At 41.7% G+C, this 14607-nt stretch overlaps 1 protein-coding gene across 2 annotated transcripts in view; it reads left to right on the top strand.

The window, feature by feature from the left end:
• dennd2b (DENN domain containing 2B) overlaps positions 1-14607 on the top strand; it is a 54649-nt gene that overhangs the window by 15911 nt on the left and 24131 nt on the right. For both annotated transcript variants that reach the window (XM_035915299.2, XM_006780183.3), the window contains exons 2-4: positions 787-885; positions 8613-9890; positions 11236-11381. In XM_035915299.2, coding sequence (XP_035771192.2) covers positions 812-885; positions 8613-9890; positions 11236-11381 — 1498 coding nt within the window. In that variant the 5' untranslated portion in view covers positions 787-811. The remainder of the gene's footprint in view (positions 1-786; positions 886-8612; positions 9891-11235; positions 11382-14607) is intronic.

A 14607-nucleotide genomic window follows, 5' to 3' on the forward strand; every position in this document is an offset into this window, starting at 1 on the left:
AAGTTTAGCTTTTTCTTTGGCAGGTCTGTATACCCGTATGCTTTGATCCCGAAAGAAAAATATTCTAGGCGTAAAAAACCCCACAGCTGTGCCGGGAGCTCTGGGGCTTCTCCAGCACAATATTGTCTACATACTCTGTCAGTTATGCCACTTACGTTCAGTTTATTGAAAGTCATCTGCAGTGTTTACACTGGAGATTCAAGATGGCAGATGGGGTGAAATGGAAAACTCTGTAGGATTTCTTTATTAGCCCGAGCTGTGAAAAGTTGTCAGATGCAATAGTAGTAAAGCTACCATTGATGGGGGATAATAGTAACAGCTGCTGTTTCAAAACCTTACATTGACACATTGATACTACAGTTATATAGACTCATAACCACAACAGATGAAAGAACTGCTATGTTGTATCTGTTTATTCATTTGTTTTTGGCTGCACATGTACATGAGAGGTGCTGTATCACCAGAGTTAGTGTTGCCTTCTGTTAGCTTTGTGTTTTGTTATGTGGTTCCTTAGTGTAGTGGTTAATATGCTCACTTAGCAAAAGATCTCTGGCTTGAGACCGGCAGAGGACACAAGTCCCTGGGAGTGTTGCAGCAGGACCAGTATGAAAATTTGCAGAGTCATCTGACATGACGACTCCTTGGGAATAAGACAGCAACTAAAATAAGCTTTTTAGCTCTATGATTCTATATCCTGAAAATATTTACGACAAATACAAACAATATAAATGGTTTAATATTCCGTATAAAACCCATGTTTAAATGTTTGATATCCCTGTGTTGTAGGTGAGCGGGTGGTTTGCAGACGAACATGACTGCCAACAAGAGTTCAAAGGCTGCTCCTCGTGCAGCAGGAGGTAAAGCTCCTCGGGACGTCCCTGACAGGTCAGTGACATGTTGGACAGGGTGGGCTTGGGTATGTGCATTTCAGGGAGCATTAAGTGGTTTCAAAGTGACCAAATGACTCGACTTGAAAGACAAACAAATCCACTGCTCGAATTTATCCATATTTTCCTATTTGTTTCACTCATGGAAAAAAACAACTGATAATTGTCAGTCATGATAAGGCTTCCAAAGCTTTTGCAAGTATGATCCTGTTTCCTGGACAAGTGCCCCATTCAGCCCTGAACTGAATACTGAGCTGAAACGTGTGTCAGCATGTCGAGAAGTGACAGTGACATACTGTGAGAAAACTAATTTCTCACAGTATTATGCTTTGTAAAATATAATTCTTTATGATCCTGTCAAATTTGTCAAGAGCCCCTCTGAGTCACATGTTTTCATTCGCATTTCCTGTCACATCAAATAAAATGTGTCGTATTTCATATGTTGATGAATTGAAATTTATAGAATTCAAATATTTTCAGTATTGCAGCAAATGTATGCAAATGTATGCAGCAAAGCTGCACATGCATACTTCTAAACAAACCTAATAAATGATAAATCAGCTTCATTATCTCCTGATTTGTTGCATTCTTCTTTTTCTTCATGTGCTGAAGAGACTGTAGAAATAATATTTTATAAATGCCTTTAAAAATTAAAGGCATTTATAAAATATTATTTCTACAGTTGTGTGGTGGTTTTTTGCGACAAAAAACCACCACACGTGGTCTTTAAGTAAATGTACAAAAAGAGATTAAAAAAAAAACTGGCATGTTGTCATGTCAATTCATGAATTTATATGATATTGTGGTCTAAATTTAAACATTAGAAAAAGAAATAAATTTTTAAGGTATCCTGAAAATTGGACATATTTGAAGAATGACCCTTTTGTCTTTGTTGAAGCTGTTACACGGCTCTGCCATAGCTGATTTTAAACAGCATCTTTTTTTAATCCATGGTTTCTATTATTCTTATATAGTTAATGATTCCCAGGGATGTTGCTGATTTCTATTCCTTTTCTCATTTTTCATTCTGATGAAGCAGGACACACAGAAGAGAGCATTTCCTACATAAAATTATAATGTAACCTAATGGAACTGGTTTCTGTAGCTGCTCATTTCAATCAGGCCTAATGCAAATGGAAAACCACATAAAGCATAATTTGTGGTACTGTATCGAATCCCTGGTGCAGTGTGTGACATTCCTTGTGTTTATACTTATGTGCTGATGTGGCTGCATCCTTAATTCATGAGTGAAACTGAGTAAGTCTTGAACAACAGAGAGGAGAACATTTGCAGACTTTTGAGTGCGAGCACAAATTAAAATGAGAGAAATATCGTATGTCTGTACTGTTAAGCTAAATACATTCACAACAGAAGGATTACTCTTGTGCTAATCTAATATTCTGAATGTTCATTACTGTCAAACAAATCCAGCACAGTTGAGGTGGTGTTGCTGAGATTCCTATGAGGGTACAAGTCTCAGCAGGTACTTAGGATTTAAATCAGTGTCGTAAATCTAGTATAACTAATTTTAGGTATTACTGTGTACACACTGTTCTCCATAGTAAACATTCACAACTAGTCATTGTAAGTAAAACACTGATCGCAGTAGCACAAAGCTTTCTCATCATCCCCTTTGCACCCCATTTGTCCATTTAACCTGCGTCTCTTTTAATAAAAGTATTTGTTATTATTGGCAGCTGGTGGTCCTCAGGGACTCGTCTTACACAAGACTCTTTAAGATCATATTTAAAGCTCGTGAGATGCAGCCAGATGTTTTAACAGATGGAGAAGATTTATGTGCTATTCAATGGATTCTCACCGACGTATGAGATTAACCAAGGATAAATTATGCTTGTGCTTAACTGTGAAGCCCCAGGAGGGGAGCATTTTAATATGCAACAGCACATGGGCAAAGTCTCGATTAAAATGAGTTGAAATTGGAAACTTGTCCAAATACAGGACCTTCGTCTGATGTTGTACTCTGAATGGACATGGACCTCCAAGACTACAGTGAAGACTACTACACTGTTTTCATTGATACACATTTGCCATATTTAGGTGTTACGCACCGATAATTGACAGAGAGCTGGTAAAGTCGGCACATGCGGAGCTATAAGTTTAGGGGACAGGCTGCATTCTCCATCCTGGTCAGTAACGGGAAGTGGCTTGTGGTTGGAATGCCCTGGAAGCCTGAGTAAGAGCCAGAGGCCAGGTTGTGACTGGCATTCAGCTCTTTGTAGAGTACTGTATGTGTGGCCAGTCCATCTGAAGCTGACTAAACTGGGCTTCTTTTTACAACCCTTAAAGCACCCAAAGCCTTGAATAGGCAAAAATCTGATAGAAAAGATGAAGCTCAGCACAACGTTTTGACTATCTAATTGAGAGGTCTTCAAAGTCAGACTACAGTTCAGTTGGTTTTCTAATATTATTCTTATACTCATATTATTTTATGTTTACAACTGAAATAATATGAAGCTGTCAAGTGGCGTGTGAAGACAGGAAGTTTTCACAGGATTCTGTGCAGACCTGTGAAAGCTAAGTACACCCTCACTGTTTTGATAGGAAAGAAGAGAGTAAATAACAACCAGGTGCTGATAATCAAATGCACTTGAAAAACTGATCATCAGCAAGTGTGAACACCGTTATAAAAGCAGATGTTTCTGCAGCCTCCTGGTCTGGAGCCTTGTGTGTTAACACAATACCACAATCTCTGGAACATTGTGCTTTGATCAGAAAAGACCAAAGTAGAGATGTTTAGCTATAACACACAGCTCCATGTTTGGTGAAATCCAAACAAAGCGCGGTGGGGGATTGGTGATGATTTTGGCTCATTCTGCAGCGACAGGACCTGGGCACCTTGCAGTCACTGAGTCGTCCATGAACTCCTGTGCATACCAAAGTATTCTAGAGTTAAACGTGAAGCCAAGGATCCCAAACACAGCAGCAAATTGACAATAGAATGGCTGAAAAAGAATAAAATCAAGGGTTACAATGATCTCAGCCTGAATGAAATGCTGTGGGACCTTAAGAGAGCTGTGCATACGATGCGCATATGATTGTTGGGTTTTTCTCTGTATCTATGTGATGTTGTGATTTGGCGCTATATAAATAAAATTGAATTGAATTGAATTGAATTGAATAATGGGTCAACAAGCACCTCCCTGGACTATCTCCACTAGGGTTTAAATACCTGGGACTCTCCACCTTTTCGTGTTAGAACTGAAAGAGCCTCTTGGATGAGGGGTGAAAATCAGTTCAGACATGTCAGAGTGAAGACACAGCAGTGTGTGCACAATTATGCTGTGTTCTCTCTTTAAGATGTTCTGAAAGCCCAGCATGAAGCCAGCGTGAGTGTTTTCTCCCAGATCATCTTGTTTTTGCTTGTTTACTGTCACATTGTGGAATCATTGTTAGGCATGGAAACACAGCACTAATCTTTCCCAAAGTAAAACCCCAGGGAGAAAATTAATAGTGTCATGATTAACTCAACAAACTGCACTGCTAGTGGTATTAGGATTGCATTGTTGAGTGTTTGGTCTGGTTGCTACTAAAACATTCCAGTTGATACTTAGCTTCAGAGATGCTGTTCCCTCACTAGGTTCCTGTGGCAGACATAGTCCTTGGCAGAATTTATGATCGGCGTTTTGCCAGGAAAGCAGTAGGAATTTAATTTCCCAGACAAGTTCTTTTCAACAGCTCCCCACTGAAACATCGCAACACATGCTGACTGCTGATTAACATCAGTGCTTTAAAAGCATTGTATTCATGAAACCATGGGGTCTATTTGGCTTTTTTTTGGTTTGGGAAATAGGTGCAGACATAATAGGTGCACAAATGTGCAAGCATACATGGGAATACAATATATATGACAAAAACAGAGGTCTTATATTTCCAACAATCTTGAAAGTCAGTGTTTGGTATGATAACCTTTATTCTTCAACATAGCCAGACCTTTTTTAGGCAAGGTTTCTTGTAATTTCTTTCAGTTGTCTTCAGGAATAGTTCTCCAGGCTTCTTGAAGGACATTTAAAGCTCATCTTTGTATTTTGCCTGCAGTTTTTCTGTTCTCTGTCAAGATGACTCCACATTGCTTCATTAATGTAGAGGTCTGGGCTCTGGGGAGGCCAATTTATCCAGATATTCTTATACTACACCGGCAGTGGGTTTGGGTTCATTGTCATGCTGAAAAATGGATCCTTTGCCAGACAGATGCTTCCATTTGGTGGCTCAAAATCTGATGGTACTTTTTTGCATTCATTATTATTCAGTCAATTTTGAGAAGATCCCCAACCTGTAAGACTTGTTGCCTCTTGTTTTCAGTCCAGCTCTTGTGTATGGCATACCTCAGTCTTTTCTTGCTGTTTACCTTCATTAAGAATTCTTTAATTGACGGCCATCCCTCCACTGAGACCATTTCTGATGAGGCTTTGCTGAACAGTAGATGAATCAACTGAAGGGCCAGATGTATCGCTCAGGTCCTGTGTTAGGCCTTTGATGGATTTTTTCCTTATTTCTTCAGCACATGACTTTGAGATACTGTTCATCTGTTGTTGCTTTTTAGGACTGCTGCTTCTTTTGTCCTCCAGTTGCCAAGTTTCCTCAATTTTTTTTAGGAAAATACACAGCATGCTGAGAAATGCAAGTTCGTGGCTAAACGCTCTCTGGGAATCCCCTTGTTGGTGTATAAATACTATTTTATATTTGTCAAACTGTTGGTATTTTTTGTTGACTCAACTAAAGAAATGGGAACAAATGATGTGTTTTTGTGACAGGCTGCTTGTAACAATGTGCCTGAAGACACAATATAAAATTGGTTCTTTACTAAGTTTTCTCTTAGGTGTAGTCATAACATTCTTGAGTTAGGTGCGTTCTTTATACTTGAAGGATTCACAGGTCAGTGTTAAGTAGCTTAACAAAATAAAAGAATTCTTCTGAAAGTTGTTAGGTACAAGGACTGGAAAAAAGTAACCAATGTCCACAGAAAAAATTAAAAAGACCTCAAGAAAGCCTGGAGAACTATCACTCAAGAGCGCTTTAAAAGTTCCTAGAAGGTCCGGATCATTTTTGGACAGCGCCCCCCAAAAAGTAAAACTGCACCATGTCATGTTATAGCCCTGTTATATTGATCCTTTAATAAAAATCTAAAAATTTGATCCCCTCAGTGTTGCAGCAGTTGTCCCCCGCACTGTAGAAAATGGAATAATAAGAATAACAAGGACAGTTTTTTTCAAAGAAAGTTGAAATTCTTTTTAAACATTGCAGCCATTGCAGATTACACTAGCCATAAACCTCACTTTGTTTTTGCATTACTACTGCAGTTTTTTCGGAAACCACCTAATATAGGTAGTTTCCCTTAGATAGTATCATCGCAGGCATAGCATACATACATTTTCACTGCCATGCAGATGACACCAGCCTTTATCTATCCATGAAGCCAGATAATACACACCAATTGCAGGAACTGCAGGAATGTCTTAAAGACATAAAGACCTGGATGACCTCTAATTTTCTGCTTCTAAATTCAGATAAAACTGAGGTTTCTGTACTCAGCCCTAAAAATCTTGGAAATGCAATTTTTAACCAGAGCTTACTCTGGATGGCATTACCTTGGCCTCCAGTAACGCTGTGAGGAACCTTGGAGTCATTTTTGACCAGCACATGTCCTTCATTGCACATATTAAACAAATATGTAGGACTGCTTTCTTCTTTTTGCGCAGTATCTCTAAAATTTTAAATGTCCTGTCTCAGAGTGACGCTGAAAATGTATTTATTACTTCTAGGCTGGACTACTGTAATTCATTATTATCAGGGTGTCCTAAAAACTCCCTTCATTGGCTTCCTGTTAAATCCAGAAGTGAACTCAAAATCCTGCTCCTCACATACAAGGTCTTAAACCCCATCTTATCTTAATGACCTTGTAGTACCATATCACCCTATTAGAGCACTTCGCTCTCGCACTGCAGGCCTACTTGTTGTTCCTAGAGTATTTAAAAGTAGAATGGGAGGCAGAGCCTTCCGTTTTCAGGCCCCTCTTCTGTGGAACCAGCTTTAAGTTTGGATTTGGGAGACAGACACTATCTCTACTTTTAAGATTAGGCTTCAAACTTTCCTTTTTGCTAAAGCATATAGTTAGGGCTGGACCAGGTGACCTTGAATCCTCCCATAGTTATGCTGCAATAGGTGTAGGCTGCTGGGGGATTCCCATGATGCATTAAGTATTTCTTCTTCATTCACCCTTCCCACCCAGTATGTGTTAATAGACCTCTCTGCATTGAATCACATTTGTTATTAATCTGTGGACTCTTCCACAGCATGTCTTTTATCCTGGCTTCCTTCTCTCACCTCAACCGGTCGCGGCATATGGCCGCCCCTCCCTGAGCCTGGTTCTGCTGGAGGTTTCTTCCTGTTTAAAGGGAGTTTTTCCTTCCCACTGTTGCCAGTGTGCTTGCTCATTGGGGTTTTTCTCTGTATGTATTATCGTAGGGTCTACAGGGTCTGTTTTTGTGATTTGGCGCTGTAAACAAAATGGAATTGAATTAAATTAAGTTGAATAGGGGCTGCTCATCCTCATATATTAAAACATGAGAATTACTGTAAATTGTGAAGGACCAGATGTCAGTGGGATCCTGCTTTTTAAGAACTATAGAATCATATTTGGTCGTATTTGCTTTGTCTCCACTGACATTTCAGCCTTATGATGAAAATAGTGTTAGTGTTATTAATCATTCAGTTTACTCCAGAGTAACACTGGAAACTACCATTAAAACTCTGCAGATGTGAGGTCATGTCTTCATTTCTCATACAGTACACCTTCAAAGCAAGTAAGATGAGATGCATCCTCCATGGCTTCAGCAACCAAGCCCCCAGCTTTTGTATAAGTTTCTCCACCCTGGAGCAGGAAGAGTGAAACCAGGGATGGGCAGATAGGCGTGAAGTCGGATCTGTCCCAACCTGCATTGTTGGATCATAGTCCACAGCCCTCAGCTTCCTCCTCCCATAGCTCTTGTTATTCTAACCATGGCTATGACATCAGATCTTCCCAACACTTCACTTTCACAAGAGTTAGTCACCTTTCAGCTCATGACAAAGCTCCTGATGTGCTATGAGTAGTAGGTTAACCTGAAGTTAAGTGGAAAATTTGGCACTCTGTGGAAATCTTAAAGCGGGTGAGCACCGTGAGAAAAGGTGTGTGTGTGTGTGTGTGTGTGTGATAGTGTGTGTGAGGTAAACGGTTGCAGAGTCTGCAGTAAGTGCGAGAACACAGTAGCACCTAGTACCACTTAGCTGCAAGGATCAGCAAAAGCTTTGCGCACCAGAGAAGAGCAGCAAGACTTTCACAGGTAAGATAAATCTCGCTTGGCATGCTCCTTTCTGTGTGAGGTCCAAACTGATTCGCCTCAGGTTTTTTTGATTATGTGGAAAAATCCGCAGTGGCATTTTAATGTAGTCTGTATTTCCTTTGGCCTGTATTTGAATCCCGCGCTGCCAGAGACAGAATACTTTCCTGTGGTTATTCTAAATACGTGGCTCAGGTTTTCATGCTGTCTTTGATCTCGGAAATAATTTCAAATCTTTCGGCTGATTCTTTACAGTTTTCTCCCATCTGGTCCACATTTGCACGCGGACTTGTTGGCACCTTTTATGACACTGGTTTGTTACCATCTGTCAGTCTGAAGTATTTTTTAAATGTAAATTTTCTTCACACCTCTCTCCGCCTTGTTTCAGGTGCCAGTCTACATCACCGTGTCCTGCTCTCTCTGCCAGCCAGCGGCAGAGCCAGCAGCCGCTCCTCAGCGACAGTGAGAACTCTGGCAAGCAGAGCAGGTACGTCAGAACTGACGGCAGGTTTCTGCTACGTGGTGGATGGAATAACAAGACAGCTAGCCTGTGCAGCGGTGCATCTCTCACAAGTGAGCCTGACTGCCAGGGCCGTCTAACCAAGTCAAAGAGCATCAGCTGCCTGGAGAACAGGCTTTCCATCTACAAGCCTCCAGCTCAAACCAAGTCCTGTCAGGAAAGTCAGGGCGCACAGGAGCAGAAGGAGAAACAAGGGGATCTCGCTCCAGGAGATGGACTTAATGGTAGGACACTGAGCTGGAGCACGCTCTCACTGGGACCTTCCTCTTACCAAGGCCACAAGCGCGCCCTCTCTCTCACCTCTTCAGCAACAGGTGTCCCCCCTGCCACAATCCGCAAGAAGATCTCAGAATGGGAGTGCAGAAGGGTGTCTCTGCCTAGGATGAGCTTGTGTCTGGACAAAAGAGGAGGGGAGCGCATAGGGAGTAGCGAGGGCTGCCCGAGCCTGCTGTCTTCTCCCTGCAGCGAGAAGACTTTTGACTTTAAGGGGGTTCGCAGGATGAGCACGGCATTCTCTGAATGCTCCTTCACAGAGACGGAGGAGGAGGAAGGATTTCCAGACAAAAACGGACGTTTCCAGAAAAGGATCGGCAAGACAGACTCTACGGGACCGTTTGTGCGCTCCCTGTCTACTCGCAAAGAGACGTCAGCAGTCCTCAACAGGATACAAAAGATCGAGCAAGCCCTGAAGGAGAATCCCAGCCCACCCCCTCCACGTTACCTGAGTAACTGCTACGCGCCGGATAAGACGAGACAAAAGTCCTTTGTGATAGGGGACGACCTGGACAGCACATGTACCAGTAAGCGCAGCAGCATTTGTTCAGTGAACACTGAACCGGACACCGCTTTGGTGCCCGACAAGCTCTCTAAACTCAGACAAAGGTTTAGTGTGAGCTCAGCCAGGTCCGAGAGCCCAGAACCACCGAGCCAAAAGAACTCTGTTAGCACACCAGTCAACCCCTTACCTAAACCCAAACGCACTTTTGAATACGACGCCAATCGAGACCAGAAGGGTGCATCGTCGACCAATGGACTACCTCCAGACAGAGCCTCTGAGTCTCCGCCGCCGCTGCCCTCGACCCCTGCACCCAGCACGACACGAACGGCAAAGACCGAAGGAAGTGCCCCCATCAGAATCCAGGACAGGTGAGGCAAAAATCAAATGCCTGCTTTTGTGTCTGTAGTCACACAAGTATAAGCACAGGAAACTTATATTACATTACCACACAATACGATGCTTTATTATTACAGTCTGGAGTTTTGAGTGAACAGGACGAACCACTTTAAAGCAGGAAGTTTTTGAAGGGCTAGGGAGAAAGTATGAAACCTGGCATGCACTTACAGTGTAATAAAAACGTAATATTTTGTGGATCTTGCATATTCCAACTACATGCATACCACATGTAACATCCCCAAAAATATTTTAAAAAGCATCTTGGAGCTATACAGGTAGTTTACAGATTTTGAATTAACTGCACATTTACCATTCCCAGTCTTTGTACATTAATAAACTCTGCAAACTTGACAGTTTGAATGACAAACTTCTGTGTTATGTTATAATTTGGCATTGGACCTAGTTTCTGGCTTCATCTCCTTTAAGAGGATAACTCATCAAACATGTTTGACTGCCTTGTGAGAAATTAGGCTTGTTCATTATGGCTAATTGCTTCACTGATGATGAAGCTCAACAGGCTTCTCATCAGTGTGTCCGTTTGCAAGGTTGCTGCACGTCCTGAGTTTGTTTTAGCTCTTGAATCAGCAAGGTTGCCACTGAAAAATAATACTTTGACAGAGGATTTGAAATGCCAGATCCTATCCAGAAATTTATGCAGGCCCATAAAAAAGGTCTGCTCCTATAACTCTTTCATAATTCTCTTTATCAGAAGTCCTCAGTTGTTTTTTGTGAGCATGGGGCCTGTCCAGATCATCCCCGTGTGTGAAACGGGCATGAAATCCTTAAACGTTCATCCCTGTGACTCTGTGTTTAACATTCCTGTGGTTCAAGCAATTTCAGACTTATAGCCACAAGCTGTCGATGGCGCGACTTGACCGTACTGTAGATCCCTGCGCCGATGTAGCTCCGCTAACAGTTTGTGCAGTGCCTCGACATGTAGCATGTGCTTTACACTGTGCAGACAACACGCAGGAATAGTAAGATATCTGCATGTTTACTTTGGACTTATCTAGAATTTTTCGGTGATCGGAGCATGATCCTTTTATTTCAACATTAATTCTTCTGATTTAGGGTTTTTTTTAAAGGACAAGCGTTGACTTTAATGCGCTTATCAGCACTAGGAGTGTTTCCACCTGTTTCTGTTCTTCCAGATGACAAGTAGTGCATTTTAGAAGTAGGGTGTCTGGATTATATTTTAATACGACCTGCACTTTTTCTGTCCTCTATCACGTGTTGACATGCTCTGAGTAAGACACTGGCTCGTGTTGACTTGTCCTCAGCACCTTGGTCTGTTTCAAATTGTTTATCTTCTTCTAGAGAGTCGTGTGAGTCGGAGGATGCTGCCAGCTTGCCGTCTTCATATCCGTCCTCGCCCACGGAGAATGGCGCACTGACCACAGACGCACGGAGCCGACCCAATTCCAAAAGCACTTTAGAGGAGAATGCCTATGAGGACATAGTAGGTAAGCACACTGGCTCAGTACACTGTAAACAAGACAAGATGTAAACATTAACTGATCTTCAGATCGTTGATCTGTAATTTGTATTACTGTATAAGTCACCTTTCAAAGTAAGACATACAACATTTTTCTGGTTCTTGCGTCTTGAATTTGCATTTATTTTTCATGTTTTCTATTCTTCTGTGATAGTAAACTGAATATTTTTATATTTTGAACTTATGTTGAGACAAAATCGGTTTGCTCCAAACATATAATGATACAGGTACTATAAAGGAAATCAAAGGCAAGGACACCCAAATCATGTGAAAAAGTTTTAGTTCCACTAGTTACACTTGTTGGCCACTTTATTAGGTACACCTGCTTAACTGCTCATTTACGCGGATATCTAATCAGCCAATCACGTGAGAGCAACTCGGTGCATTTAGATCTGTAGACATAGCCAAGACAATCTGCTCAACTTCAAATTGAGCATCAGAATGGAGATAAAAGGTGATTTAAGTGACTCTGAACGAGGCGCGGTTGCCGGTGCCAGACGGGCTGGTCTGAGTTTTTTACAAACTGCTGACCTACTGGGATTTTCCCACACAACCATCTCTATGATTTACAGAGAGTGGTCCGAAAAAGACAAAAATATCAGTGAGCAGCAGTTCTCTGTGTGAAAATGCCTTCTTGATGCCAAAAATCAGAGAAGATTTTTGTCCAGACTGTTTTAATTTGACAGGACGCTAACAGAAATTTATATATAACAGCATCTCTGAATACACAGCACATTGAACCTTGAAGCAGATGGGCTACAGCAGCAGAAGACCAGGCTGGGAACCACTCCTGTCAGCTAATAACAGGAAACTAAGGATACAGTTGGCACAGGCTCACTAAAATTGGGCAATAGAAAAGTGGAAAAATGGTTCCTGGTATAATGACTCTAAATGTCTGCTGCTGCATTCAGATGGTAGGCTCACAATTTGGCATAAACAACATGAAAGCATGGATCCACCCTGCCTTGGATCAATTCAGGCTGCTTCTGGTGATGTAATGTGTGGGGGATATTTTCTTGGAACACTTTGGACCTCTTAGGCTACGTTCACACTGCAGGTCTTAATGCTCAATTCCGATTTTTTGATCAAATCCGATTTTTTTGTCTGCTTGTTCACACTACAAATAAAATGCGACAGCAAACGCGCTCTAGTGTGAACGTTCAAAGCGGCCCGCATGCGCAAAAGAAGACGTCACACACAACGCGCTCTGTTTAGACCCAGAGCAAACAATATTGTTTGACTGATGGCCCTTAATATAAAGACTGCGGACTTTACGTTTCCCCAATTTTTGCTTAAAGTTATTTTGTTATTTACATAATAATGTAAATAACCTAATAATTATCCCTATTGCTGTTTTAGAGGAGCGGTGCTTCAAAGGATAGTTGCAGATTTCTGTCAGAATCTGCAGATTATACAGTACAAATAAAATGTTCACGTTGTCTTCCCAACACTTTCACTAACATCTACACTGGATTGCCAGGAAGCGTTCGTGATGTCTTCTCCGGCGCTGATAATTGGCGTCTGTCTTGTGTCAGTGACGTAAAAGATGGATTTAATGCGACACGACCGTTCAAACAGCAGTCGCTGCAAAACATCAGATATTTATCAGATTCAGTACCACATACGAACGTGACCCAGATCGGATTTGTGCCGTTCACACTGTCATAGCATGATCGGATATGGGTCACACGGCGTCAAAAAAATCGGATTTGATACGCTTTCGGCTGCAGTGTGAACATAGCCTTAGTATCAACAGAGCAAGACAGTCTACTGGAGTATTGTTGCTGACCGTGGTTGCTTCCAGCAGGATAACTCACCATGTCAGAAAACTCAGATCCCCTCAATCTGGTTTCTTGAATGTGAAAATGAGTTCACCGTACTCAAATTCCCCTCACACTCACCAGATCTCAGTCGAAAAGAGCACCTTTGGGATGGGGTGGAACGGGAAATTCATGTGTGGCTGACAAATTTGCCGCAAATGTGTGATACTGTCATGTGAATATGGAATAAAATCTCAGAGAAATGTTTCCAGCACCTTTTTGACTCTATCACATGAAGAATTAAGGCAGGTCTGAAGGTGAAAGAGGCTCCAAACCCGTACTGGCAAGGTGTACCTAATAAAGTGGGTGTTGAATGCATATCATTAGTCTGATTGTAACAGAAGCCTTGGCAGACAAAGTCGGATGTTTTAGTGACTCTTGAAGTTGTAATAAGATTGCGTGGTGCCCCCCCCCCCCCCCTCCCCCCTGCACTTTTGCTTCATGTAGAAATGTGTGGGGTGTGGAAAAAAAATCCCACTGTGGGAGCAGTCAGTGAGCACTGAGCCTGAAAATAAGATTAATGGATAACATGTGGCTGCATGGGTTGGATTTTATTGTAGTGATCAACTGGGTATCTGCATTTTCACTCTGCTATCCGGCATCAGCAGTGGCAGTGGGAACTCCCACAGTGAAATGCCTTTATTGATGCAGATAGATGTAATCAGTAATCAGTAAGTGTAGTTCACCAAATGTTAGAGTAAGGATGGATTTTTTTGTGTGGTCACAGATTTGCTAAGCATCATTTTCTTACATTTTCATGAAGCGTTTCTCGCCGGAGAGAAGTCAAATCATTGGTTTGTTGTCTGAGATAATTTGTGTTTGAAATGCTGGACGCGTCGAGGAGCCAAAATTCCTTTCCACTAGCAAATGACCCCAGGCCCTTTGCCCAGTTCAGCTGCCAACTCCCTCAGTGCATATTTAATGCAGTGAAAATGTGTCAGTGCGATGTGCAAGCTCATGATGAAACTTGTGCAAAAAAAACCAAAAAACCCAACCAAACAAAAAAATCCCCAAACAGTTTACACACTCTGCAATATTTTTATTATAAACGCTCAGTGATGACTAAATAAGGGTGGGATTTTTTAAATATACAAGCATAACCATTTTTTCCCAGTCAGTGCACTTCTTCTTCTCTTTCTCCTTCTGTTTTTTTTCTTTTTTTTCTTTTTGGCTGAGGATGTGCAGCGGTCTGAGATAGAGCGTCAAGGCATGACGGATTTTCATGTGACTCGCAACAAAGCTCCCATTGTTCATCCGGCACTGTGAGGGTGAGAGTTTGCGGGTTGGAGACGCACTTTTCCCGATCTTTGCCTGTTCTCGACAGAGATGTTGTCTTCCAGTTGAAGTGCTCAAACAAAAGCTTTCAAACTAAAG

Source organism: Neolamprologus brichardi, chromosome 1 (assembly GCF_056152115.1).
Source record: "Neolamprologus brichardi isolate AB-2024 chromosome 1, ASM5615211v1, whole genome shotgun sequence".
Lineage (NCBI taxonomy): Eukaryota > Metazoa > Chordata > Actinopteri > Cichliformes > Cichlidae > Neolamprologus > Neolamprologus brichardi.